Here is a 25,429-nt window from a genome sequence, read left to right on the forward strand (position 1 = left end):
TGGAAATATCTAACAAATAATATGGCAGACTGTGGCACAGAACGTTTATGCTTTGGTTTTGTTGAGTGAAATTCTAGCGCCTTAGGTTATTTAACCCTATTCAGCAGGTATGTGTCACTGTGTTGCACCTACGCACTTTTTAGAAGCAGCTTGCTAACTAGGCATGCTAGGATTAACTGATAACTTAGCAGTTCAACAACTCGACCAAATACGGTCACTTCTGGCTCCAAAAGACAAACATGGTTGCAGCCAAATTGTTAATGTTGGGTTTCAAAATATATACAGTCCATGCTACAGCCCTATAAGGACATGAATACAATGCAATCATCTTTAAGATCTTTTTCCAGATTTTCCTGACATGAGAATAAGCAAAATGGATTAACTAAAGCACCCTGTTTAAGTACACCAGCAACGAAACTAGCACCAGAGAACTGAATGACAGCTTATGTAAACAGTACGCAGTACAGTATATTTATATTTATAAATGCCATTTAAGAAACTACACTTTGGTTTCCAGCACTTTTTGGTCTGCCAGGCGTGCAGAGAGAGGCCGAGCAGAGAGAGAGAGAGTTTGTTAAAGCCCAGAGTGGGTGCCTCACTTCCCCGTTTCAAATTCCTGAGGTTTCCAGCACTCTGGAAGGCCTGGAGCTAATTTGGCTTTCAGGCTTTCCCCTCTAATTCTTTGCGACTAATTATGGTCGTATTCCCGCAATTAAACTGATAAACTCTGCTGAGCTTGGCAAGGATACCCCGGCCCCTCCCCGGCAGCTTAGCGCACCACCCCTCTCCTCTTCGCCATCTTTCTTTCTGTTGCTTCTTACTGTAGTAAACACACTAAAAATAAAGTCAATGTGAATTCTTCGACAATGTCTGTCTCCTAGGCAGCAGTATTTACAGCCTCTGGTGACAATGCCAGGAACACTGAGAGGAGCGTCCAGAGGTCAGACAGATGTTGTGCATGCGGAGATTTGAAAAGTTATGTCTGAAAAGCCTAAACAGTCAGAAGGGATATTACTCTGTTATCATTGAAGCATGATTGCAATTTAGGGACAACTTCATAAATTCATCACAGAGAAGTGGTCTGACGTATTATTTCTCAGATTCAAATGGATTTAATGTTTCAATTGCGCCTGCCAGCACTGTCTCAGCTCATGCATACAGATAATATACCTTGGAGGAAAGAAGAACAAGCACGGAAATAAAAGGAGGTGGGCTGTCTAGACCGTGCGCTAGGATTCATTTGGATGTTTGGTAGGCTTTCAGTAAATATGTATGTGAATGTTTATGTCTGTGAAATGAAGCTCTGAATTCCAGTAAGTTGCAAAGGTGGTCTTTTCCTGAAAAAGTTTATATTTTCTCTTTTTAATATGTAAATGTGCTTGCCTTCTTGGGTTTGTGTGTGTCAAAGATATGTGTTGTCCCTTGTGGGATATCTGTAGCCCCTTGTGGCCACTTTAAAACACAACTATACATTTGTGATGACGCACTCCACTGGAAACCAGACACCTGGTTGTGTAGAGGAACATGTGTAGAAATATCCTGAGCATATTTGTACAAGCTTTGCAAAAAAAGTGAGAAGTTCAATCGTATTTAAAGAGTTAGTTTGATTGCTTTGTTGTGTTTTACAGTTTATATTTTTGTGACGCAATAAGAATGAGCAACATTGAAGTGCATGTAATTCTCAACAAGTGAAACACTTTTAACAGAAAACATTTTCTCTGAAATTGAGTTGGACGTGAGGAAAGCTGAAAAAACTGAAGAGAACACGTTATATAGAGCAGGTAACGTTTTATCCCAACAGTTCCTTTGTTCCTTACACTCCTGCTTTTTTTCCTTCTCCTCCAGGTATCTTTGGGCTCACAGGTCAGGTTTAAGCCGGAAAACTTCTCCCTCTCCACCCGCATACAGCAAGAGACCTTTCCCCACGGCAATGAGCAACTCCTCAACTGGGCCCAGAAGAAGTACAGGGCAGTCACCTCTTTCTCTGAGCTCAAGATGACTCAAGACATCTACATCAAAGTCGGAGAAGGTGTGCACCAGATTCCCAAAATTCCCAAACATAGCTCTGGGCCCCAAGGCACTCCTCCACCCCATTCCCCTTTAGCTTTCATAACTTTACTTAGCTTTTGTGTTTTAGCCCGGGCTAGAGGTTTACATGCACTACGCTAGAAAAAGATTTTCCTTCCCTCAAAAGACAGTCACCCTTTCACACTTTTTAACAGGCCGCCTGTGGTATTCCTAAGTTTTGCTTGCTTACAGCCTCAAGAGTTCTTGGAACCCAGAACAAAAATGGTTGTATTTCTGTAACATTGTAACATCTTTAAAAATGACTGGGTTCAGAATAAAGCCAATACATAAAAAAAAAAAAAACATATACAGGCAAGTACTTTCTCTACAAGACAAAAAAAATGATCCCATTTAAATTGAAAATGTCGCGCTTTTATCATCCTTATTTCAAACTTAAAATCCTCATATCAGAGCAAGCAAACAAAGAAAAAAACACACATAGACGTTTGTCAGCAACAACTCTGCAGTTAAAATGTACATTGGTTTGTATTTCAACAACTGTAAAACAAAAGTTATGGCAGCTGAACTACGAAGCCAAAATGACGAGTTTAGTACTTTGACTTACTGAATTTTGGGGCTTACAGACACTAAAGTAGTTGCTACTTTGCTGTTAATACACCAGAAGACTTTATAGTGAAGCCAAACAAACACACAGTACTGCTTTTCATTTTTTAACAAGGTGCAAGGTGTCATATTCTGTAGTTGGGGGAATAGGTGGTAGTTTTACCAGGAAAGAAAAAAGTTAGGAGGGAAAGATGAGGTTAGAAAGAATTAGACAAATTCTTTCCGTTTTTTTCAATAAGTTTAGGGAGGAGGGTTTCTCAATTGAAGAGCACAGAAGGAGTCTCCGGGGTGGCTATGACTGATTTTCACACATGTTCAAGATGCAGAATTACAATTCTTTATTTTCTGCACTCACATTGTGAACAGACAACACATCCAACTCAGACAAGCTCTCAGACAAGATAACTTGTTTTTAATGAGAATCTTTTACTACATGAATATAGAGCAAAGCTTGTGTCCAGAAAGAAATTAATGGCTCCACTAAGTAAGTTCTCTCTGTGTTTTGTTAGTTTCTGTGGAGAGCGGAGAGGTTGCTCAGCCTTCACGCTCTTGGCTGGTGTCATTAGGGGCTGTGGTTTGGCAAAACCTCAGAGTGCCATGATGTTTACTTCAAGTAAAGAGCTGTAGATTTCCACTCCTTCACATCTTCAGAAGTGTTTCATGAAGATGGAGAGATCCTCACTTTTCTTTCTAGCATGCCCACACTCAAGGTCTCTCCTCAGCTCTTTAAGTGCCACAAGAGTTCCGGAGAGGAAGGTGCCAGCCTTCAGTTTACACTCTGTCCAAAGTTCTGTTTGCCAAATAAGGAAGCATCTGTCTGTGTTTTCCCGTTGTGCTGAGAATGAGCACAACTTTTCATCTTAATGAATTTTTGAACTGTTGTGAAATTGAAGGAAAAAACACAAGAAGTTTTGATGACTGAGCATGAATATTATTGTCCTGTTATTGCAAAAGAATTCTGGTAAAACATCTTGCTAAGATTTCCTACATAAAATCTAATTTCCCTGTTGATGGGAAGACAGATCATGCCAACCAGGGCACACCCAACCTCGTTGGGCACACAACCCAGGGCCTTGTTAGTGCTGCGAATAGTAGCTGCAGGGTTACAAGAGCAACTCTGCTGCAGATGGGAACAGCTGGGTTAAAGCAAATGTTCAGTCTTCCGAAGGTTTCGTGAGCAGGACGTTGAATTCGCCACTAGAGCAGGGGTTGCTGTTCTGTTGTTGACATCAGGCTCTGACCTCTCTGTGGTAGAGAAGTACCAGAAGCTATATTTCTCCTTTGCAGGATCAAAATAGTTTCACAGCCCCTCTGAACAGTAACACAAACATTTCTCCACTTTCAGATCCACTGTCTTCTGACACCTGCAAGATTGATTCCAAGTTCCTGTCTTTGAACTACCTGGGCAGCTACAAGGAGCCACAGACATCAAAAGGCTGCGTCCTCTCTGTGCCCCACAAAGACAAAGAAGTCCACATCATTGAGCTCCAAGCCCCAAACGCCAGCAGGTGAGCAGCCAAGGCTGCAGAGGCCAAGAATACATGTTGTCACGGTTTATTTTTGAGGTCAGGATGCTCTCAATAATCTCTGTGGAGTTTATTTTGGATGGGAACTAACATGAAGGCGGAGGGGGGTTATGTTCACTTAGTGGTTTTCTTTTGAGGAAGAGATTTCAAAACTTGGTCTAACGGTCCAGTTTGCCAGATAATGTCCTCACTCCCCAGTGGAGTGATTATTCTGTACACCCAAAAGACAGAAAATCTGGGAATGTGTTGTATCTTGCTGCGGTGTTATCTGTTATGTAGTGCATACGTCTGCATTCTTTTTTCTGGGAATACCTCCAGCTTTTTAATTAGTTGACCAGACAAAGGCACAGTAACATTACGTAGACCTGACCATCTATTATTATTTATTCTTTCTCTCTCCTTTTTTCCTGCAGTGCTTTCCAGGTGGATGTCATAGTTGATCTGCGGCCACTGAAGGAAGGTACCTGGGTACATCGTGACGTTGTCTTGCTGCTGAAATGCGCTAAATCTGTGAACTGGGTCGTCAAAGTCCACAATGTGACGGGCAATGTGCATGTGGTGGTAAGTTGGCAGCATTACAAGAGACAAAGGCTTTCCATCAAATGATATCTTTTTTGCTCTCCAGGCATCACGGATGATTTTATATAGTTTATCACATATCACTGTGGGTGTTGCGGACAGAAATGTCAACACTTTACGCTGCTGGAAGAAGTTGTCACAGCAAAAATGTGTGTTGAACTGGCGCCTGGTCCACGCTGGGGGACAGGGTGGGGATAACAGGTTAGGAGGAACTGTGAAATGTCATTGTGGCACCTCCAGGAATTGTCATCACTTTGAGAGAGCCAGAGGCTGGAGTGAAGAGGGCATCATATATTTTCAGAGCCAGGCGTGCTGCAGTATTGGGCCAGAGCTGCTTCCCATCAATCATAATGTGAAATACGCAAGGCGCTTTATTCAGGCTTTCGGGCTTCCTCACCACACACAAAAGACAAACAGAGGCTAATTACTACAATATATCAGTATACACTTTACTGAGAAATCTGGGTTTGTGCGTATCAATGGTGTGCTTGAGCATATAGTTTTGATATTAAATCTTCATTACTGCCACTCAAGTCTCAGGACCCTCGGGAACCATAAGAATATGACACCTGTGCACACTTTAGAAGAATAGTTTAACTGTAGATCATGTCGATACACAACTGGCCGTGGTCCAACCACCACAATTGCTGCAAGGCTGGAATTTAGAGCTCCTCTTTTCCTGGAGTAAAAAAAACAATTCCAGTTGAACTGAAAGAGAATCACCAACAACTTTTTTCATTTTGTATGCCACTTTCTTAAGTTTGCATTTTCTAGCATGTATATTTGTGTTCCCTGAGGTGTGTTTGTCTGTGTGTGTGGGAGAGGGCTTGTGTTTCCTCAGTGTCTAATGCTGATACTCGCTGCTGCAGCAGTGACACTGCACTTTTGCCAGGCATGCTATGTTTGTACAGCTGCCTGCTATACACTGAGTCAATCAGCTTTTTGGGTGTAATGCCAGGTCAAAATCCATAACACTTAGTGGGGAGAACAATTGAGTGTCATGCATTGTGTATAAAACAACTTTACGGAGTTAAATTTTGTTCATCTATTGGATTATATTTAGCTAGCAGCTTAGTAGATGTACAAAACAAAGAAAAACATCAATTTGGCTGTAAATGTAACAACTAAGGGATGCATTTTCACTGGAGGATCTGTGCTCCAGCACGTTTGTCCCTCAAACACCACTTCGTTTGACTAGTGTGATAGCTGCGTACACACCCTGGATTGTTTAATGTGGTGGTCCCAGGTGCAGTTTATTTGAATCGTCTTCACAATGAGAGCAGCCTCTGGAAAATCTGAATTCCTTCCTTTACTTTGTTTTAGAGCTAATTAGCAAACAGCTTAATGTTAATATGATTGGAAGATTACACCTCGTAAAGATCAGCGTGTTAAAGTCGTCATTTGTGCATATGTGAAACCGCTAACTTTAGCATGTAGCAGTGCATCACACAGCAACAGGCATTGCTATGATCTTCTAGCATTGTTACGTCCAGCTGAACTGTTCAAATAGAACCTAACATCACTGTTGTTTTATTCTTTTTAATTGATGTTTACAAGATTGTCACATACATGGTGAATGTGTGTCTAAATGGTTGACTTTGAGTGTAACACTAGCTTGCTGTAAACCTGAACCGGTTACAACAGCTGACATCCCTCAACCATTTATCTTAAACATCCAAAAGGTGAGTCATTTTTTTAGCTCCCCCACTGCTTACATTTTGACTTTTACTTGACAGCAGCGGTACACAGGATACGCTGCTTGTGCAACCAATGTGTGAGAGATCGTCAGCTACGGTAGTGATATGATGGCCAAAATAAAACTCAGGCCTCGATCTGTCAGAAAGCAGGTTCTCGTCAGTGTTGCTCAAGAGACTTGAATGTGTGGGAAATGGCTGTGAGAAAGAATGAGGCCTCCCTCACTGGGGGAGCAGCAGGGCAGGACGCAAATTTTTAGGAGCAAGCTAACATGTTGGTTTCTGAGCAATGATCGAGCTGCGACACGCCCATTACCTCACACTCATTCACATGATTCACACATGATTCATGCAGAATAAGTGCAGGACTGTACTTGAAGTTGAATATCTGTGATAAAACCTGAACAGTAAACCATATTTCTTTTTTTCTTTTTTTTTGTAAATCAGATTCTGTATTGGCTAACTTAAATTTCTCTTCTTGTTATTTTGAGAAAGCATCTAATGAGAGTTCTATTCCACAGGCCTCTGATACAGTGACTGTTGGCTCACAGGCGCTAGTGTCCAAATCCCCCATGCAGCACTTGCCATCGGGGCCACAAGCCTTAATCCAGTGGGCAAGCGATCGTGGCCACAATCCAGTCACATCTTACACCAGCACTCCCGTGGCAAACCACTTCAATATCCGACTTAGAGAGCCAGGTAAGCTGAAGAAGAATCACATTCTCCATTCATGATGAAGCATAAAACTAGCGTGCAATTGTAAAAAGTTGTAGGTGTAGTTTCCTGGATGCAAAATCAGCCTCATGAGGTTGCGTGTGACTTCTAGATGTCGTGGATTCTCTGGAGAGCAAATTACCTCCCGAACTCGCCATCCTGCGTGATTCTAGTCCTCTTCCTGTAGATGGAACGCCACTGCGACGATCCGGTCTGCCGTTTCCATTCCTTACAACTGGGGGCATGCCTCCGCTGGGACACCTGCCCTACGAGCCCGATGAGCCCGAAAACGTTTTGAATGTTGATCTTACTGTGCAGTGCAAAAAAGAAAGGATGGTGGTCAGCATTGACAAACAGAGTCTGCAGGTGAGTAAAAAACCGGACATTCTCTGATTCTGCCCGGAGCCCAACAGGCTACAAATAATGGTTATTTTAAATATCGATGTATTCTATGCTTCTGATCAATGAGAAAGGCATTTTGTTGTTTTACTTTTGCATCTCTTTTCACACGACACAGAGTCAGTGTGACAAAATGTGACAAGAAGAGCAGAAAACAACAAAATGGAGCTCATCCAAAAAGACTAGAAGCGTCTAGACCAATTAAAAGGCTGAATGAATGTCTTCTGCAGCGATTACAAAATACTAGCATAAACCTCCATGATGCTGTGTTGTTTATTTTCAAAAAGCACGCACTGTGTGCTGAGGTTGTTACCAAATAATGATGCTGTCTTGGTCTAATGGTTACATGTGGATAATTATGGAGACAGTTGACCCCACCTATCTGTTGTGTGGGGATAGCAAGTTTCAGTTCTACAAAAGTGAAATGAGAAAAAATAAATCACTGAAGCAGGCAGGGCTGTTTCAAGCATTTGGCGTCTGAACATAGGGACAGCTCAATCAGCCCACATCACAGAATGGAAACTGGCATAGGCTGTAATTGGGAGCTGGAGCTAGACCACCTTGTGGGATTTGTTTATTCCTGAGAACTCAAGGTTTTGCACAAGTACTTGGACTTTTTTCTCCTTTTTTTTTTTTTTTTTACAATTCTGAAAAGTTAATAAAGGAAAAGTGTTTTGATCTCCATCCATGTTTGTCTTTTTATTTCTTTTTTCTTAACTTAGGCAAGTGGGTTTACAAATGCCAGCCTCACACTTCAAGACCCACAATGCAAAGCAACAGTCAATGCCACCCACTACACTCTGGAAACTCCTTTGACTGGCTGTCAGACCACCGAATTTACCATAGAGGATAGCACGTTCTACATCAATTCTGTGAGTATATTATCTGGTGTTACAGTGTAGCTGAAATTACTTGAAAATGCCCTCTCTGTATATCAGACCTCTAGTTGCTACTATAAATACAAAGATATGATTTAATTTAAAATTGAAATAAACTACAAAACACTTCTCATTTTTTAAAAAGTCACTATAATTATTTTTGCTTTATTTTAACTTGTGAACTTGTTAAAATGAGAACATTTTAACAGAAAGGCTTTCAGTCAGAAAACTTTCTTTTCTACTTGGTTAAGCTTTAGAAAAGATTGTAGTTTTTGTTGAAATACACCCTTTACACAGTTTTAACCATGTGCCAAAGTCAAACTTTGCTTGTCTAAACAATTCCTGAGTGACAAGCATCCAAACAGATGTGTGTTAGCCTAGGTTTAACATATTAAGATGTTACTGGTCTTACACCAGTAACATCTTGGGCTTGTTAAAGCATTGATATCTATGGGCAGTACAGAGCTGTGACACTCTGAAGTCAGGGAAAAATGTGCCCACTGTCAGAAAGCCTTTTTGTTTTATTTTAAGGTATTTTTAGCTTTCACTTGCAGTGTAATTACATTTAGAGAATAAATGTATTTGATTAGTTTAGAAAAAGATCATCATTTGAAATACTCAAACACACATATTCTTTCAAAGAAAATAAATCACATTTTAAAAAAGATCTGGCAGAAAGCTTTGAAGGCTAATTTGATTAGATTAGTTGTTAGGGTATTTTTTTTTAGCATGACCAGTACTTAAATGTCAGCACTGCCATGGGAAATGCTCACTCAGAGGCTTGACACTTATTTGTGTCATAAATAAATATTTTTTAATGAAGATGTCCACTGATAGCCATGCTCTTTTTGTGTACAAATGGAAACTGGAAAAATATGGACAATATGTGCAGGGAAAATGATTACATTTCTGACTCATTTTCGTATCTAATTGTGATCACTTGCTTTTATGTGATTAAGACATCCCCAGTTATCTTCATTATTGTGGAATGCATTCATTCAGCATGTTTGTTCTAACAAGCAAGCATGAATCACTTCTACCCTGGCCTTTTAAAATCTTTTGTTCGGGGAAGTTTGGAAAAAACACTTTTTTTTGTCCAGTGCAGATTGAAAACCCAGGCATAAGTCCAAGGTCATCTTTTGTGCTAGCATTTGGACGTGCAGACAACCTCTGACCTCTGGTCAAAGGAGATTAATTTTCATTGTCTAGGTTCCCACTCATCAAAGCTAATGTGTTTTGGCTGTTGTCCCCACGTTGCTGTGATATGTTGATTTATTTCAGCAGTGGCACCAAAGGCAGGTCAGCAAACTTCAAAACAGCTCTGTTAGTGTCATTGAGACATCCTCTCTCTAAAGCAGCAGACTCATCTCAGGCCCTGACATGCCACTACTCCACTGAGAAATTAGAAATATGTCCTGTCTCACTGAGGCCACAGGACATTCCCAGATTTAAGCAAGAATGTTTTGCCGACCTCTCTTAACAATTCAAATCTCCACCTGAATGAGGCAATGCTAAAGGAGTAGAAAAGGGGGAAAAAAATTGGAAAAAATCTTGTGTAAACTTTCCGTCAATTGCTGATTGTTGTGCTCAGGTTTGTCAGCATAGGCTTAGTAACAAACTTCTTTTTGATGTGCAGGTCACTGTAAGTCATGCTGAGACTAAAGATGGGAATAGCGACCAGAGAGGGCCCGAGAGAATGCTTCCCGTGAAAACCTTCGATTCACCTACCATATTGGTAAGACTGGAATCATTGTGGTCCTTTTTCTGTCACATCTGCACTTCATTGCAAGGGGAAAGCTGACAAGTCGAGACTACTGATAAACTGTATCTCTATATGCGCAACTGCAGTAAATCATGCATAGTTGGAAGAAACACCAGTTTCCTACTGCCCCTTGGGCTGCTAGTAAAGACTCTTCTGGCTGCTGCAATCTCCCCATCTTTCCATGATGTCCGTTTAATGAACTTGACCTTCCATTTTCCATTTTGAAGTTTCTCCATCTTTTCTCTGCTAGCTTAGTTTCCTTTATCTCATCCAGTCCTCGTCTCCCACTTATTGTTCTTGTTTATACATATCTCTTTTGTTCCTGGTCTGTCTTAATGTGGTCAAACAGTGACACACAGTCATGTGGAGTGAGAGTGCTTAGCCGTGGAATGTAACATCAGAGTCCTGCTGATATTTGTTTTGGCTTTGCCTCATTCTTCTAACAGTTCAACTGCACATACACAAGAAAAACTAAGAATCAGGAAACCTCAGCTCCCAGGATTGTACAGGAACCACCAAGGCAACCGGTCAACAACATGACGTTTAACATGGAGCTGTACGACTCGCTGCCTATCAACAACCCTGCACGCCAGAATTTCTTCACCGTTTCACAAAATCAGAAAGTGTTTGTGGAGGTATGTTTTGCATTTATAATACATTACCTCTCACGCCAGAATACATGTTTGGTGTAAATGAAAACTTTTGGCAGAAAACTGCAACCATCTGCCTCCATCTGAGGCTTTAGCGTTTCCAGATTTAATCTCTTACCGAGCCCTTCGGTCGGTAAGAGCACTGTGACTGTTTCAAGCTAAAAAGCTAATAATTTCTTTCGCTTCTTGCTTTTATTATATCACAGTTCTGCATGTCATCTGGCTAAAAATATCTGTTTCACTACAGTAATTATGCTAGTCATATAAGAGATAGCAAAGACTGAAAAGTCCTTAGAAGAGGTGATGTAGGATGACATCAGCATGAGATGCTTCACTCGCAGCATGGACACAAAGACAGTGTGCTGTAAACACAAAGTGCTCACAGAGTGTCTTTATCCTTCCCTCTTAAGTGCATTGCATTTATTTTAGCTGAGAAATAAGTAAAACATGACTAAATATTTGTTTCTCACCTTTCAGGCAGTCGTTCTTGTTTTGTTTTGCATATCTTTACACTGGCAGCAATAAATACATCGCAATATTTCTATTAGAAGACTTATTTAGTCTATTTTGGCTCAGCTATGGGTTGCTGCTGACAGAATTATTTGGCACTTTAGTTGCCACCAGCTGCCTGCTAACTTTTGAACTTCTTTTTCTGTTGTGGTTAGTAAAAGGTAGGATTTGAATTTTATTTTTCCCGAACAGCTGCTGGTACAGCAAAAGTGAGCTGAAGCATAAAACCAAAACAACGCTCTAAAAGAAACCAGAAGCTCATTAGAGCTGAGGGTTATCACCATGACTGTGCCCCTTTTGTCCTGCCCAGTGTTAACACGAAAATATTGATTGTTTCAGCTTTAAATTAGCATTTTAACATCTTGTAAATTATGTTTATTTGTATTTGTGTTTATCGTTGTTCCCAATTTTAGGACTAGGCAATAAAACACAATAATAATTTGTATTTATTGTTTCTGCGATCTTCTTAAAGAAACACAAATACAAAATGACACCTTTTCATTTTGCATGTTTTGTCCAATAAGATTACTTTGCAGACTTCCTTCAGACAACAGCAGATTAGGTTTTCTTCCAAAAATGATTATATTATAAAGTAAAGCTCACATCGGATCGGAGCAGTATTGTGTTGCCGTTCAGTTTTGTCACTTCACTTCATGAAGACTCCTGTCACGACAACTGACAAATAAAATCTGTTTTTACTTGCCTCTCATCCGCTCCAGATCACATCAACTGCATCAGATCCAGAACTGGGGTTCACCATCATATCGTGCTTCATTTCTCATGACTCCAATCCCAGCGTGTCTTCAGGGTACACACTCATTGAGACAGTTTGTCCCACAGATGCCTCCGTCACATACTATCCTCAATTCCCTGTCCATCCTACAAAGATGGATAAGAAAACCTTCAGCTTCATCTTCAACTCAACTTTCAAAGTGTCCCTGCTTTTCCTGCATTGTGAGATGTCTCTGTGCTCAAAGTCATCTCAGAGGAATCTAAATTTACCACAGGTATGCAGAATAATCTTCCCCAAAGAGCCATTGCCGTGTTTTTTTTTTTTAGTCTCCCAGAGTTTGTTTGAGCAGCCGGGCCTGTAGGAGACCATCTTTACTCCGGCTGACCTGCAACATTCAGTGTCAGGTCTGCCCCCAAACCTAAGCGGGAACCATGCATCGATGCACAGTTTCCCAAGTGGCCGACCACTGAGCAAAATAATCATCTTTTTTTTCTCCCTCTGTTATTTGTTCTGTCTGGTGCAAGTGCTTTCTTTTACTTTCTGTAAGTCTTACCTAAATGTTACCCCCACCCCCCCCAAAAAAATAAATATATATGTGTGTGTGTGTTCCTGTCTAGCTATCTTTGTGAGGACCGCAATCTGCATTCTACTATACTTGTGAGAACCAACAGTCACTTGTGAGGACACACTCACCGGTCCTCACAAGTTTGAAGGCATTTTTGAGGCTCAAAATGCGGTTTTAGTGTCAGGGTAACAATTAGGTTATGGTTAGGTATGAAAAAGAGTTTGATTTAGTTCTCTTTTGTTAAAGCTTTAGTGCACGGTCCTAGGGGCCGCTGGATCATCCATACTCTCCTTTAAGGCTCCTGATAAACTTTTCTGCTCCTCTTCTCCTTTCCTCGACGGTCCTCTTTGGCGTATACTGTAGTTGGCCCATCTGACTGACTGGTCCTTATATTAAATTATTGTGTAAGAATTCAGCTTATGAGCTAATGGGAAGTGTGGTATATATAAAAAAATCCTAAAAATAAACTAAAAACATTATATTGAAACCAGAAAGGCAGACAGATTCCTCCAAAGAATTGTGGAGAGGATTTAGCCTCCACAAAACACTGAGTCTTATAGTGCTTTATTTTGTGCTCTTAAAATTAATTGTGAGGTTAATTACTTGTTAGTCTTCAACATTCCCACACAATTTTTTTGTTAGTTTTTATAAATCACACATTTATTTGCAATCTCAGTGCAAGAGGAAACTGTCTAATCCATCTGATATGAATATAATATTTTTATATAATTATTTAATATTTTAAATATAAAAATAATTATAAGCTTATTTCTACCACTAATAGAGTCATGTTTTTTTGTTTTGTTTGTTTGTTTGTTTGTTTGTTTTGTAAGGGTTAGGGTTAGGCATTCATTTTTAATGGTTAGGGTAAGGGGCTAGGGAAACCATTATGTCAATGAAAGTCCTCACTAAGATAGCTGAACGTGTGTGTGTGTGTGTGTGTGTGTGTGTGTGTGTGTGTGTGTGTGTGTGTGTGTGTGTGTGTGTGTGGTATCCTGAGGCTGGCTTGTGATTGTGGTGCTAACTGTTCTATTACAGTTGCCATCAGCTGTAGTGGGTGAAGATTGCAAGCTTTTCCTTACTTTGAATTCCAAATTAGTACTTTTGAGTTTTGAGCAGATATGAGTGAATGCACTTTTGAGTTTGAGAAATATGAATGTCAAGTTATTAATTTGATATTTTTTTTATTTTCTGCACAGTGTTTGCCACCCATTGAAAACTGTGATTCTCTCTCTGTGGACAATATCATGGCGATGATGATGAACAAAAAGGTCTCGACTCAACCGCTGGTTGTGGTGGATGACTTGAGCCACATACCGGGTCAGTAAAAGCAAAAGCAAACATAATTTACATCTGTTTACACCAGGAGTTCAGTTGTGCTTGGAACTGTGACATCCACAAATACGAGTATGCACAGTGAAAGAAGCAATTCTGAAGGCAGAGGAACCGCATAAAGTCGATACTTGGAGATCAGACCAAACGACGGGATCACGGTCCAACATCTGGTCCTTATTAACTGTGTTGTGTGTATATGATTGTGTATACAGGTGCTTAGGCATACACATATGGTGTGTCTCCGTTTACATTGACATCTGTACACAAGAGTGTGTTTTTGGGTGTGTGTGTTCAAACTAGCATATGGCTGATAAAGGGGAGTGTGCTAACGCTGAGGCCCAGTTCTGCTGTGGACCAGACCATGCTGAGGGAGACATGGAAAAGAACAGTCATACGTTACTAAGATCCAGTTGTTTTCACTTAGGCCCTTCACTGTGGCCTCAGCTTTCCACTAGTGAGGGGGAAAATAAGGAGCGTTGGTCCCCTTTTTAGGTTTGAGCACCCAATCAGAGCCTAAAGGTCCCTCGATGTTTAGTCACTCGTTGGTTCACACTCTTTATCGTAGCACCTCAGGGGGTGTAAGTACATTTAGAAGGCAGGATGGAGACCTGAGGTAATGCCATCACATGATATTTATTATGACCTAAACCTAAATGGACTGATATAATCAGTGCCTTTTCTCTAGCGGACTGCCAGCATTTTTCATATTAGCATCCCCCTCTGAGCAATGACATCAACACGAGACCTGGGGTCAGTTTGAGTCATGTTTATTGGCTTGTGATTTGATGTAAATTAGATCATTTTAATTGGTGTAAGCTACAGCCCAACCGCTATTTCACAATGGTAGAAAATAGACTGATTACTCCTTTACCTAACGAAACTTGGTTTTGGTATTGGCTTGGTCAATCTCTGTGCTACAGTATATGTGTGCTATTCAGAATAGTGTTCCATTGTGGATTTGAACCCTGTATTTTGTTCGGATGGTAATATCAGTTGTGATGAGCTCTTCATAGACCAAACAATTTATTGATTGATTGATTTCTCCCAGTTGCAGTGTATGCACTGATGGTATTTTTCAGATCCTGGTCTTCCTCTTCAACATCAGTAATTTTACTAGCTTTAAAGTTCCTACTTGTCTGAGCTCTAGTGTGAGTCAGAGTTGTGCAGGATAATTCTAACCAGAAGTTTGTGGCTTTATTACATTTTAATTGGACGTCAGCCTCCAATGCTGGGCAATGATACTATATGGATGGAGTCACTTTTTAGCACAGACATGCCAGTGTTGATGCTGAGGATATTGGTGAACAGAGACTGTGAAATTTGAAGTAATGGCTGAGTGTCTAAGCCAAGCTAGTCCATAGTGGTACAGGCAGGGTGCACTGCCTGCACCACTATGCCAGTGCAGTGGGTTTATTTTCCATGGAGTAAGTAAACACACTTATGCCATAAACACACTGGAAAAAAAAAAACCCTCGAATTCAAAGAACACAAAGACATCGCTTATGCTAGGATGGCAAACAAAATAAGCAGCCTTTTCAAGGGCCACGGTTCTGCACTGGACAACATCCCAAAAAGCTGAGTTCAATCTACAAATCAAAGGGAGCCACTTGTGGCCAACTTGGTGCATGGAAAAACATAACAGCCTCAAAGCTCTACCATCAAAATTAGATTTACTGCTTCACAACGTCAATAAATTTGATCCCTTTTTTATGGGTTCAGGAACGTTTAGAAAAACTTGAAAGGTATAATCTATCTGAGAGGCTGGCAGTGTTGGTTATATCGTCACATCAGTACATGTAGTATTAATTTAGTTTAAAGTCTGCAAAGTGTAAAGGCAGAGGATAATTTTTTATATCACATTGGACTGAACAGGTTGAACTGCAGCGTTTAATATATGAACGCGTTCATCCTTTAGATAACTTTGTCTTTCTAAGTAACTGATTTCTCATAAAATATCTAATTTATTACTTTAAAACCAACTGAATGAGGCTCTCCATATGGTTTGCTGTATTCACTGGCCAGATGTCAAGAAGCTCACTTTATCATTAAAAATATCATAAATATATATATATATATTTTTTTTAGTTCTGAAAAAGAAAGGCTGAACATGAGTTAGGATTCATGCCTCAGCAGAGTATGAACAAAGGAAGAGAGTAAATCTTTGACATATGCTTGCAGATTGTACACCGCACTTTAGGCAGAGCTAGTAACCTTATGGACCTGAGCTGGGTTAAATAACATGTTTTGAGCTACGGAGTTCAACCTTTGCATGGTTTATAAGTTTGAAACTCTTCTGTGTTGAGAGTCTTGGAGCGACAGCTCTATGACGAAAGGCCAAAGTTGAACAAAAACAAGTCATTACGCAGGAGTGCTTCTTTCCACATCAGGCAAATTTACATAAATAAATGATGTTCATAGAGATATCAGGGCTGTTTCAAGTTTGGCAACAACATAAAGCTAGCATAAATCAAAAGTTCAACTTTGAAGCAGATGTCTGGTTCTGTTAAAAGTAGAAAACAACATTCAAGACCAGTCAGATGTCCTGCAGAGAGCTGTACCCTAGAACTGCACTGAGCTTTCAGCTTTGCACATGATCTCTGAGGCGAGTTAACACGAGAGCATTAAACACTCCTGTGCTTTTCTGGGTTCAGTCTGTATATTCCTCCTTTATCTTCTGCTTATGAGGCTGCATGTGTTCATGGCCTCGACATTTTTAGCATAACAAGTCACCCGGGACAGATGGCTCCAGACTGAAGGGGAGTAGGGTGGCACAGAGGACGTCCTCTGGCCATCGTCCCCTCTGAAATTAAAGTCTTCTCTGATGACCTGTCATCATCCATTACCCGAGATGAAAACTTAAAGGTGTTCTGTCCGAGAATAGCAGCCATTGTGCCCCAGTCTTGGACGTATACCAGGTTTGCCTCTTGAGTTCGCCCGTACACAAGCGCCTTTGTATTGTTTGTTAAGACATTATTATAGCTAATTTCACTTTTGAAAGCCTTCCAGATGGCTTGAAATAAATGGGTGAGCATGATTGGTTGGAGTTAAAAGGTTCATCCGTTAGGACACTGCCGGCTTACAGAATAGCTGCTTTTTCAGCGTTTTCCTGGTTCAGATTTCTGGATCACATTCCACAGAGAATTGCTTATCAACACACTGCAGTATCAGCAATCTACTGCTCCTGACAGGCTGACTCAGAGCTTGCATTGTGCTATTTTAATGTACCATAATTCATACTGTATACTGTGCATCTGTACACGCAATAGTCAACATATATTTAAACTATTATATGTTGTTTTTGCAGATCCTACATCAGAATTATCAGAAGAGCCACGTAAGCCCTCTCCTGATGGTAAGTATTATATGATTGCATTTTATTTTGCGTATGTCCATGTGTATATAAGTGGATTATATGGATCCCAAAAATGAATAAACTGCATAAGATAAACCAGTAAATAATGAAGCTATATAAGGAATCATCAGCTTAGGTCACTTATTATTTCATATTGGTCCTTACCATAACAGTTGTGATGCTTGCTGGACTTTTTTCTTTCAAATTGAAGAAGGTAACTAAAATTTACCAGTAACTATGGATCTGTAGTTTGCTGATAACACAGCTAACTAGGCCAGGCAATAGTTGTTGTTTTTTTTGTTTGTTTTTTGTAAATCATGCATAGCTACTCTATTAGAGTCCAAGAATATAGGCAATAGATTCAAGGGCAGCGTGACTGGGTAAAAGGTGAACTTAGTTATGATTTCAGTTCCTAATATTTGTTTTCTTGTTTTACACATTTTAGGTAATTTATATTTGTACTGTATTTGTATGTATAATACACTTGTTTAACATTAAAACCATGTTCTGTGTTGGTTTGTTGTTCAGTAGTGTATGTACTGGACACTCCTGTGGTGGTGGGCATCGCCTTTGCAGCCTTTGTCATCGGGGCTCTCTTGACCGCAGCTCTGTGGTTCATCTACGCGCACACAGGTAGGTTCTTTACCTGCCTCTCCGTGGCCCCAACTCACTTCTCCACATTAATGAAAAGATAAGATGCAAAGGAATGCCTGAGGGTCTCTGTGCCAGAAATGTGCCGCTGTGATTGCCAAACATCCTGCTGCTGACAGAGGCCTGCTCACAATAACGTATTGACTCCTCTACTGTAAATATATCCTGTTGGTCAGCAGCAAGAGCTCTTCTCTTTCCTGCCTTTGAATGTTTTGGGGGCCATGGGGTGGTCTTTCTCAGTACATTCCCAGTACAATGGCTGGAGACGAGTTGGAAATTCCCCTTGTAGGGTTTAGTGGGCGCTCACAGGAAAAGACACACAATCTGTCCATTAGATGCCAAGACCTTCCCCTTCGTCCCTAGCCCGCTGACCCTAACTGACCTATGAGAGGAAGTGAGTTCCCAGCAGCCCACTGAGTTCACCGTTGCATAGAGCTGCCCTGTTCTTCTCTGCCTTAGTTTTTAACTGACTGACCGTGCGTTTTGCAGAAGGGTTTAGGCTGTTTCACTTTAGCATTTAGTATGTAAAGTGAAAGTTTTTTAAGAGCTCACAGTTTGGCAGTGTAAATCATTCTCCCAGGTAGTTACAACAATACAGGCACGAGTCGGGTTACAGTGCTGCAAACTGTTCCAGTCATGCTCTGTCACATTAATGAGTTTAGCTCTTTCTGAATATCTTTTAGACGTAAAGATCAGCTGTCAGAGTTTAGAGCCTTTATCTTTGTCACAACATTGGTATTGGCTTCTCTTCAGAAAACCACTTCACTTGTGCTTCATGGATTTTCTAGTGGGTGACCAAGAAAGAAAGACAAATCTTTACATTTGGCTGGCAGTACATATCAAAGGTGAACACGCATGAAAAACAGGGGTGGAGATAGCAGTTAGGAGGAAACATGCATGGCGATGACTTAAAGGCACGAGCTCCTTCCATTATTAAAATACACTTTTAGATGGGTGTGTTAAGCAGGATTAGTTGAAATGACCTTATATGGCAACACTTTCTGTCCCATGTAAACCCAAGAAAGTATATCCTCCAAAACAACCACTCAAAATACCACTTGAGAGCATATTTTAAACCAATGATGAAACAAGAAAACTAAACTGAGCCTATCCCCTCAGGGTCTGAGGACCTCTCAGAAAACAGTTAGATATAGTCCTTGGAATTATATTTTGGGTTTTTCTATCTATTACGATTTATTTCCCTACAAGGCAGTCAGCAACATAAATGCTTTAACATCAACCTCACATTATAACCTTTGACAGTTTTCTCATTGTCTTGGTACATATATTGTAGTTGGCTTGTAGGTTGCTGGAGATTGCTGGAGCTGTTGTCACCTTGTGCAAGAATTTTGTTTTCATCCACAAAATGAAACCAACTGTTAAAACAGCCAGACACAAGGAGAAACTTCACACATTATCTGCTCTGAAATTCAGTGAGACACCGATGAGCCAAAATGTTAGGACCTCTCCTACCTAAGCAGGTCCAATCACTTCGAGGCCTAGGATGCTGCAGGACTTTTAAATGTGTCCCGTGTAATCTGATACCCACAGCAAAACCTCCAGGTTGAAAGTTGGACCCATTCGGGTCAAATTTGTTCCAGTACATCCCACACACTGTCACCAGGTCATTGTTTGTCCTTCCTCTGACCGTGAGAACACACAACAAGCCTTGCTATTTCAGAAATGCTTAAACAAGCTCATCTGGCCATAGTAAATTGTCCCACTATCACTCATATTTTAAATACGTTACTAAGATAATCCGAAAACTCACTGTTTTATCTAACCTAAACCTAGACGGCCACACCAACTTTTCTAAGCTCAGTCAGAGCATGACGATGGCATTCTGTTGAGTCACTACTGAAACACTTTTTTCACGATTACATGATTTTTGTTGAGGCTGACTTTTGTATAAATTAGTATCAAATGAGTTCAACTCCATGATAAATACTTTATACGCCTCTTAAAATGAATTAAAATACTTTTTGATTATCACAATGTGAATGTGTCTTATACTTACTACATTCAAGACCAACGCTAATCCCATGGGCCCCTGCTTTACTTTCTGTTTAGTCCTAATTCCCAAATGTCGTCATGCTTAAAAGCTGGACAGATATGGTCAGTAAGAGACTGTTAAACATAACCATATTATCTTTGTCACATTGGGATTTAGCTCAAAGTTGTGCTGTACCTATATAAAATTTTGCAGAGCTTTGTGTTGTTTTTAGATTTCACTTTAGAGTCCAGATTTCTGCAATATTACTCCACAAGCCTTTATAAAATTATAATGGCAACGTGGTCTTATAGCCAGAGCTATGTCGTTATTTTTAATGTAGAGTTTGTATGTTCTCCCAGTCCTACGACTGGGTTTTATGTGGAAGCTCTGGTTTCTCCTGCCCTTGAAAAGCATGCTTGGCTGATTCTGGCTGTCATGGTCTGGGAAAATTCTACCAAAAGAAATTCTGAATATTAACCAGCCCAAAGAACACCTCACAGAGATCACCACAGTGATTCTGCTGTAGAAGGAGTAGGGTGGAACAAGCCTGACTGTGCCATGAGTTGAATATGAAGCCAGCTAAACGGCCGGGTTCGTTGCTAACTTTGTGTTAGCGTGCTTTCTGTGCAGGTGCATGCAAAGAGCGGATGTTGGGTGGAGAAGTTTCTGTCCTGGATGCTGTTACTGTATCCTTAGCCACTACAAAGACATTGTATGTTTGAATTTTTGTATCCAAGAGATACCGGGGTCAGTGTTTTCCCAAACTGAAATCTAAGGCAAATTGTCCCTGAGTAGACATCTGTTTCAACAACTTTCATAGAGAGTTTTCATTCACTTTATGTTTCGGTCAGATAAAAGCAGCCTTTATCTTTCCTATCTAGAAAGATAATATCAGACTTGGGAATTAAAATTTCCTCTGACAGATGAGGTGAATCCAAGTGCCTTTGTTGTGCAGCACTCTTGGTCCTGTGAGGGAAAGACTGCTGGCAGCCCTGTTCTGGTAAACATTAGGAGAAATGTGGGGCCCGAAAGAGGGAAAGGGATGCCTGTGGATACATATGCCTGTCATATATGCAAGCATATGTATAAAACACACACGACCTCTAGTACAAACTAAACTATCGATAGAACAATCTCTCTCCAGGAGAAAATGTGTTATCTTCATTTCAGATAAGCTATAAAGCAAGCGAGGGACACACTGCAGTAATAATTGTACCAAATACTCAAATTAAACACAGACTTGGCTTTATTTCAGAAGCTGTTCATTGTCTGTCAGAGACGGTTTTTGGAAACAAACTCAAGCACTTCTATTTTCCCTTCATTTTAGCCATTGGATCCCAAGAGTTTACGAAATGAAACGCTTATTTAGACATAGAACAATAAACCAGTCATTGGTTTGAGCTCCGGTCACAGGGCCCGTGTTGTGTTTGTTCGCCTTTATCTGCTAAAGCAAGGCTAATTGGTTCCAGACAGAAATGAACTCTGTGAACGTAGAAACATCTTCTTCTCTTTGTTTAAAATATCATCTGTCAGATAGGATGCGACCATTTGTTTCTGGTCGTTTTGAGGTGGCATCTTTAGAGGATTCGTTTTTAAAAACAGAATCTGTGGCAGATTATGGTTGAAAATGGTCAAAAATGAGGGCAGATGAAGTCCCGAGTTCTTTATACGTAAAAGTACACTGTTTTTCTTAGGGATAAAAGTACATTAATCTAAATAGGAATGCTCAGATTTTATACGGGCTTCAGTGAAAGCTTTATGTCAAGTGGCAGTTATAGTAAACAGTAGGAGCTTTATGCAGCCCATTTATTCTGTGTGCAGAAGAACAATGGAGGCTCGACAGTCTTAGAGGAGTTCAATTTGTAGCTTTAACCAAATCACTTTGTAATGTTCTTGCCTAGGGTTGGCTTTTTTGTAAATTATACTCATTTTTCCTCTCTCCCTCTGGTCCAATCCCCTTCCTCCTGCGGCCCCACTCCCTCTTCTGCTCTACATCTAGGTGAGACAGCTGGCACACAGCCGGTCCAGAAGTCCCAGCCTGCCTCGGAGAACAGCAGTACAGGCCACAGTATCGGCAGCATGCAAAGCACGCCGTGTTCCAGCAGCAGCACCGCGTAGCCCAGCAGGATGCACTGCCAGGAAGTTCTGACGGTTCACAGGGACCGGTTTGTTATCTCCTTCCATGAAAGGAATTATTTTTGGGGACGTGACAGGACAGAAAAAAAGCATGATTACAAAAAAAAGAAAAAATAACACCTTAAGTCCTTGTGCTAAATTGGTGCCACTTTAAGTGTGTGCAGACAAATGAACTGTCTTGGTTATGTTGATGTGTGTTATGTCTGTGAAGGTTCTTGATGTGTGTTAGTTCTGAGACACAGCTTGGCAGCCTCATCCGAGAAACAGATGCAAGTTTATTCCAGACATTTCTTTCGAATCCAAATGCTGCTTTTTTCTGACCACAACACAGCCTTTTGTTTTGACCTTAAATGGTTTGATTGGGGCTGGTTGTGCTAAGCAGGTGTGCTCAGAGAGCAAGCCAACACAATAAGGCTGGAGTGACGTCAGTATTAGTAAGTGAGATGTTGATGGCTGGGCTGGAGCATGTTGTTTTATGACAGTGGAACCTAGAAAGTTGCAAGGAAGCAAATAAACCACTATTTTCATGCGGACAAGTGTGCAGTATGAACAAGTCATCATCTTGACACAGAGATTATGGCTTTAAAAAGGTAGTCTGGGTATGAATGTATTCAAAAGGGTAAATGCCAAAAAAATGTGAATGAAAAATGTGAAAGATGTGCTGAGAAAATTCCACGTTTTCGAATTGTTTGTACTTTTTAATGGAGGCCGGTAAAGTATATTGATCTAATAGTATGCTTTAGTAACTCTTGGTATAGGCAAAGATTTGAGTTTTAGTTTCACTCAACTTCACAGGGGCATTATGGGTTCCCTTTTACTAGCTGTTGTTAATGGAAAACTTCAGCATTAAGAGAAATATTTGCTTATTCTTATTTGAGATGATTGACACTTCTTTTATGTCTGTGTGTGAATTATAGAGCTCTGTTCAGTTGATGAGTGGCCTAGCTTAGCATACCTGGTGGAAATGAGTAGTTCAGGGGAGTGGTAGTCATTTCTAGGAAGAGTAGTTCCGGGTAATAGGCCTAAAACACTCAGTATGTTTAAGTCATGGTGAATATAAAATACAAAATATTAGGAATCAATATTTATTTGTGACAGCAAGACTATAATTATGACATGAATAATAACTAAATTATACAGTGGGCAGGCATTGTTTTGGAACTTATTGCAGGGAGTGATTGACTCTGTTATGTGTGAGACCTTACAAAGTTACAAAAATGGCCATAAATTGATTTATGTGATTTTTTTTTTTTTATATCTCTTTTATGAAATATTATTGAACATTTTACATTTTATGTAAAAACTGTTGCCCAGGCTCAGTTATAGGACTGAACTATCCCTTAGGTTTGTGGATTAGTGAGCATTAAATACTCTGTCCAAAAGTTTGGAAATAGGCCCACCAAACTAAAGCTTTGGACACCGTGATGCTAGCAGCTAGGCTATTCCTTATGCTAAACCTAGCTTATCACCAACTTTTGTGTAAAGCAAAGATTTTTTAAAAAGACATGCTACTTTAGATCTTGTCTTTTTATAAAAAAAATCAGAAAAGTTAAAATTTGGGACGTGGCCTTTTTGTGCCTCATATTACTGATTCTTTCTGCCGGCAGTTTGTATGCTAAGCTACGCTAGTCCGCCACTGCCTTCAGCACTATATTCAATACTGATGCAACTCATGTTAAGCAAGTGAATAAGGGTATTTCTCGAAGCGTTGATTTGCTCGTTCAAGGCCTGTATATTTTTGTATATTACTGTAATTACTCGTGTGTGCAAAGTAGGTTTTTTTTTTTTTCTTTTTTTGAGTTTCGCTGGATCATCAGCGTGAGCTTCATTAATCAGATTTTATAATAACAGAAACTACGTTAACAGTTTTGACAGTCATGGTTTTATATGGTAATCATGGTTTGGATCCCACAGTTTTAATTATTAGATAATCAATTGCCCGTCAGACCAACAACCCCAAAACCAAAGTTATAAAGTGAAAGCAGAACATTTTTACATTTGAAAGGCTGCAAAATAAAGATTTGGTTTGTTCTCATGATAACACGAGGACTAACTTTGTCAGTTGGCTGATGAATCATTGAACTCCTTATCAGAGAGTTTTTTGTTGTCATTTTTAAGAGATCAAACATAAAGCGTTTGGTTTTCCTTTTCCCAGATGTTTTTCTATGAATCTCGGCACTGACTGTGTGTTGAATAAGCTGCAGCTGAAGCTGACTTTTACCAACGTATAGTTTCCTGCCTTCTTCAAACTGCAGCACCACGATTACCCCACCGTTGATGAATGATTGTTGTATGTGTGTGGGAGACAAACTGGGCCCTTTCTCTGCTATCATTTAACTTTGTAAGCAGTAACCAGAATGTGTATCATCTTAAAGCTTTTCATTTTTTTCTCTCCTCATGTAAACATGTATAAAGCTTTCTACAGAGAGTATAAATATATATATTTGTGTATAAAATTATATTTTGGAATATATTAACTAAAAGAAATTTATTGTCTTCTATGTGAGTACGTACTGTGAATTGTGGATTTGCTCATACATAACACACATTTGCGGGAGGATTTATTTACACTATTTGTTTAAACGTTATACCAATCTTTAGGACACTTTAATGAAAATGAAATGGTAGTATTTATAGTCAGAAAGGGACTAATATTTTTGAAAAAAATGTAAAAAAATATGTCATGATTATTTTCTTAATTCTTTCTGTTATTCGATGGGATGATGTGTCTTATTGACTTCATAAAGAATACAATAGAAAGAGATTGTTATTATTATCATATGTAAACAAATCTGGAATACAAATCTTTTGTTTAAGCATGATATTATTTTGTCAGATAGTGTTTGGGTTCAATTTTCCATGTGCCGCTTCTCGCTATTTTATATAAATTGTGTCAGATATGAAGTAATGAAATCAGATGTTGTACATCTTAAGTATAAAGTTTATTTCACTAAAGATAAGCTGTAGCTATAGATGTAAAAATATATATTTTTCCACATAAAATTAGTAAAGGATGGAGTCCTCCCCATTGTTATATAAAATAACCCAGATACCCAACTTGTTTTGGTTCTTTGGTTGTCACAACAGTGACATATACCCTCTTTTAAGATAATGAAAAAAATATGAAATCATGCCTAAACCCCTGATGGAACAGTGGAAAAAAAAAAAATCAACCTTCAGATATTTTGATAGTGGAAACTCAACTGTTTTCAATAACACCCGAGAAATATTTTTTATTAAGCTGTATTAGAAACACTCGGTTTGGAGCAACCTTCACAGCTTGTTTGTTTTATCAGGCTTTCTGCCATGTGTGTCCACAGC

General features: G+C 39.8%; 1 protein-coding gene across 2 annotated transcripts in view; it reads left to right on the forward strand.

Moving 5' to 3' along the window:
- tgfbr3 (transforming growth factor, beta receptor III) overlaps positions 1 to 24,595 on the forward strand; it is a 68,864-nt gene extending 44,269 nt beyond the window's left edge. The window contains exons 5-17 of one of the 2 annotated variants that reach the window (XM_084920612.1): positions 1,846 to 2,029; positions 3,977 to 4,139; positions 4,571 to 4,718; positions 6,952 to 7,129; positions 7,257 to 7,510; positions 8,266 to 8,415; positions 10,058 to 10,156; positions 10,630 to 10,818; positions 12,063 to 12,350; positions 13,841 to 13,961; positions 17,281 to 17,328; positions 17,857 to 17,961; positions 21,972 to 24,595. In XM_084920612.1, the coding sequence (XP_084776738.1) occupies positions 1,846 to 2,029; positions 3,977 to 4,139; positions 4,571 to 4,718; positions 6,952 to 7,129; positions 7,257 to 7,510; positions 8,266 to 8,415; positions 10,058 to 10,156; positions 10,630 to 10,818; positions 12,063 to 12,350; positions 13,841 to 13,961; positions 17,281 to 17,328; positions 17,857 to 17,961; positions 21,972 to 22,090 (2,046 nt within the window). In that variant the 3' untranslated portion in view covers positions 22,091 to 24,595. The remainder of the gene's footprint in view (positions 1 to 1,845; positions 2,030 to 3,976; positions 4,140 to 4,570; positions 4,719 to 6,951; positions 7,130 to 7,256; positions 7,511 to 8,265; positions 8,416 to 10,057; positions 10,157 to 10,629; positions 10,819 to 12,062; positions 12,351 to 13,840; positions 13,962 to 17,280; positions 17,329 to 17,856; positions 17,962 to 21,971) is intronic. The other variant, XM_084920613.1, reaches the window with a different exon arrangement.
- Positions 24,596 to 25,429: the final 834 nt, after the last annotated feature.

Source organism: Perissodus microlepis, chromosome 23 (genome assembly GCF_051167445.1).
Source record: "Perissodus microlepis isolate ML-2025 ecotype Zambia chromosome 23, ASM5116744v1, whole genome shotgun sequence".
In the NCBI taxonomy this organism is placed as follows: Eukaryota; Metazoa; Chordata; class Actinopteri; order Cichliformes; family Cichlidae; genus Perissodus; species Perissodus microlepis.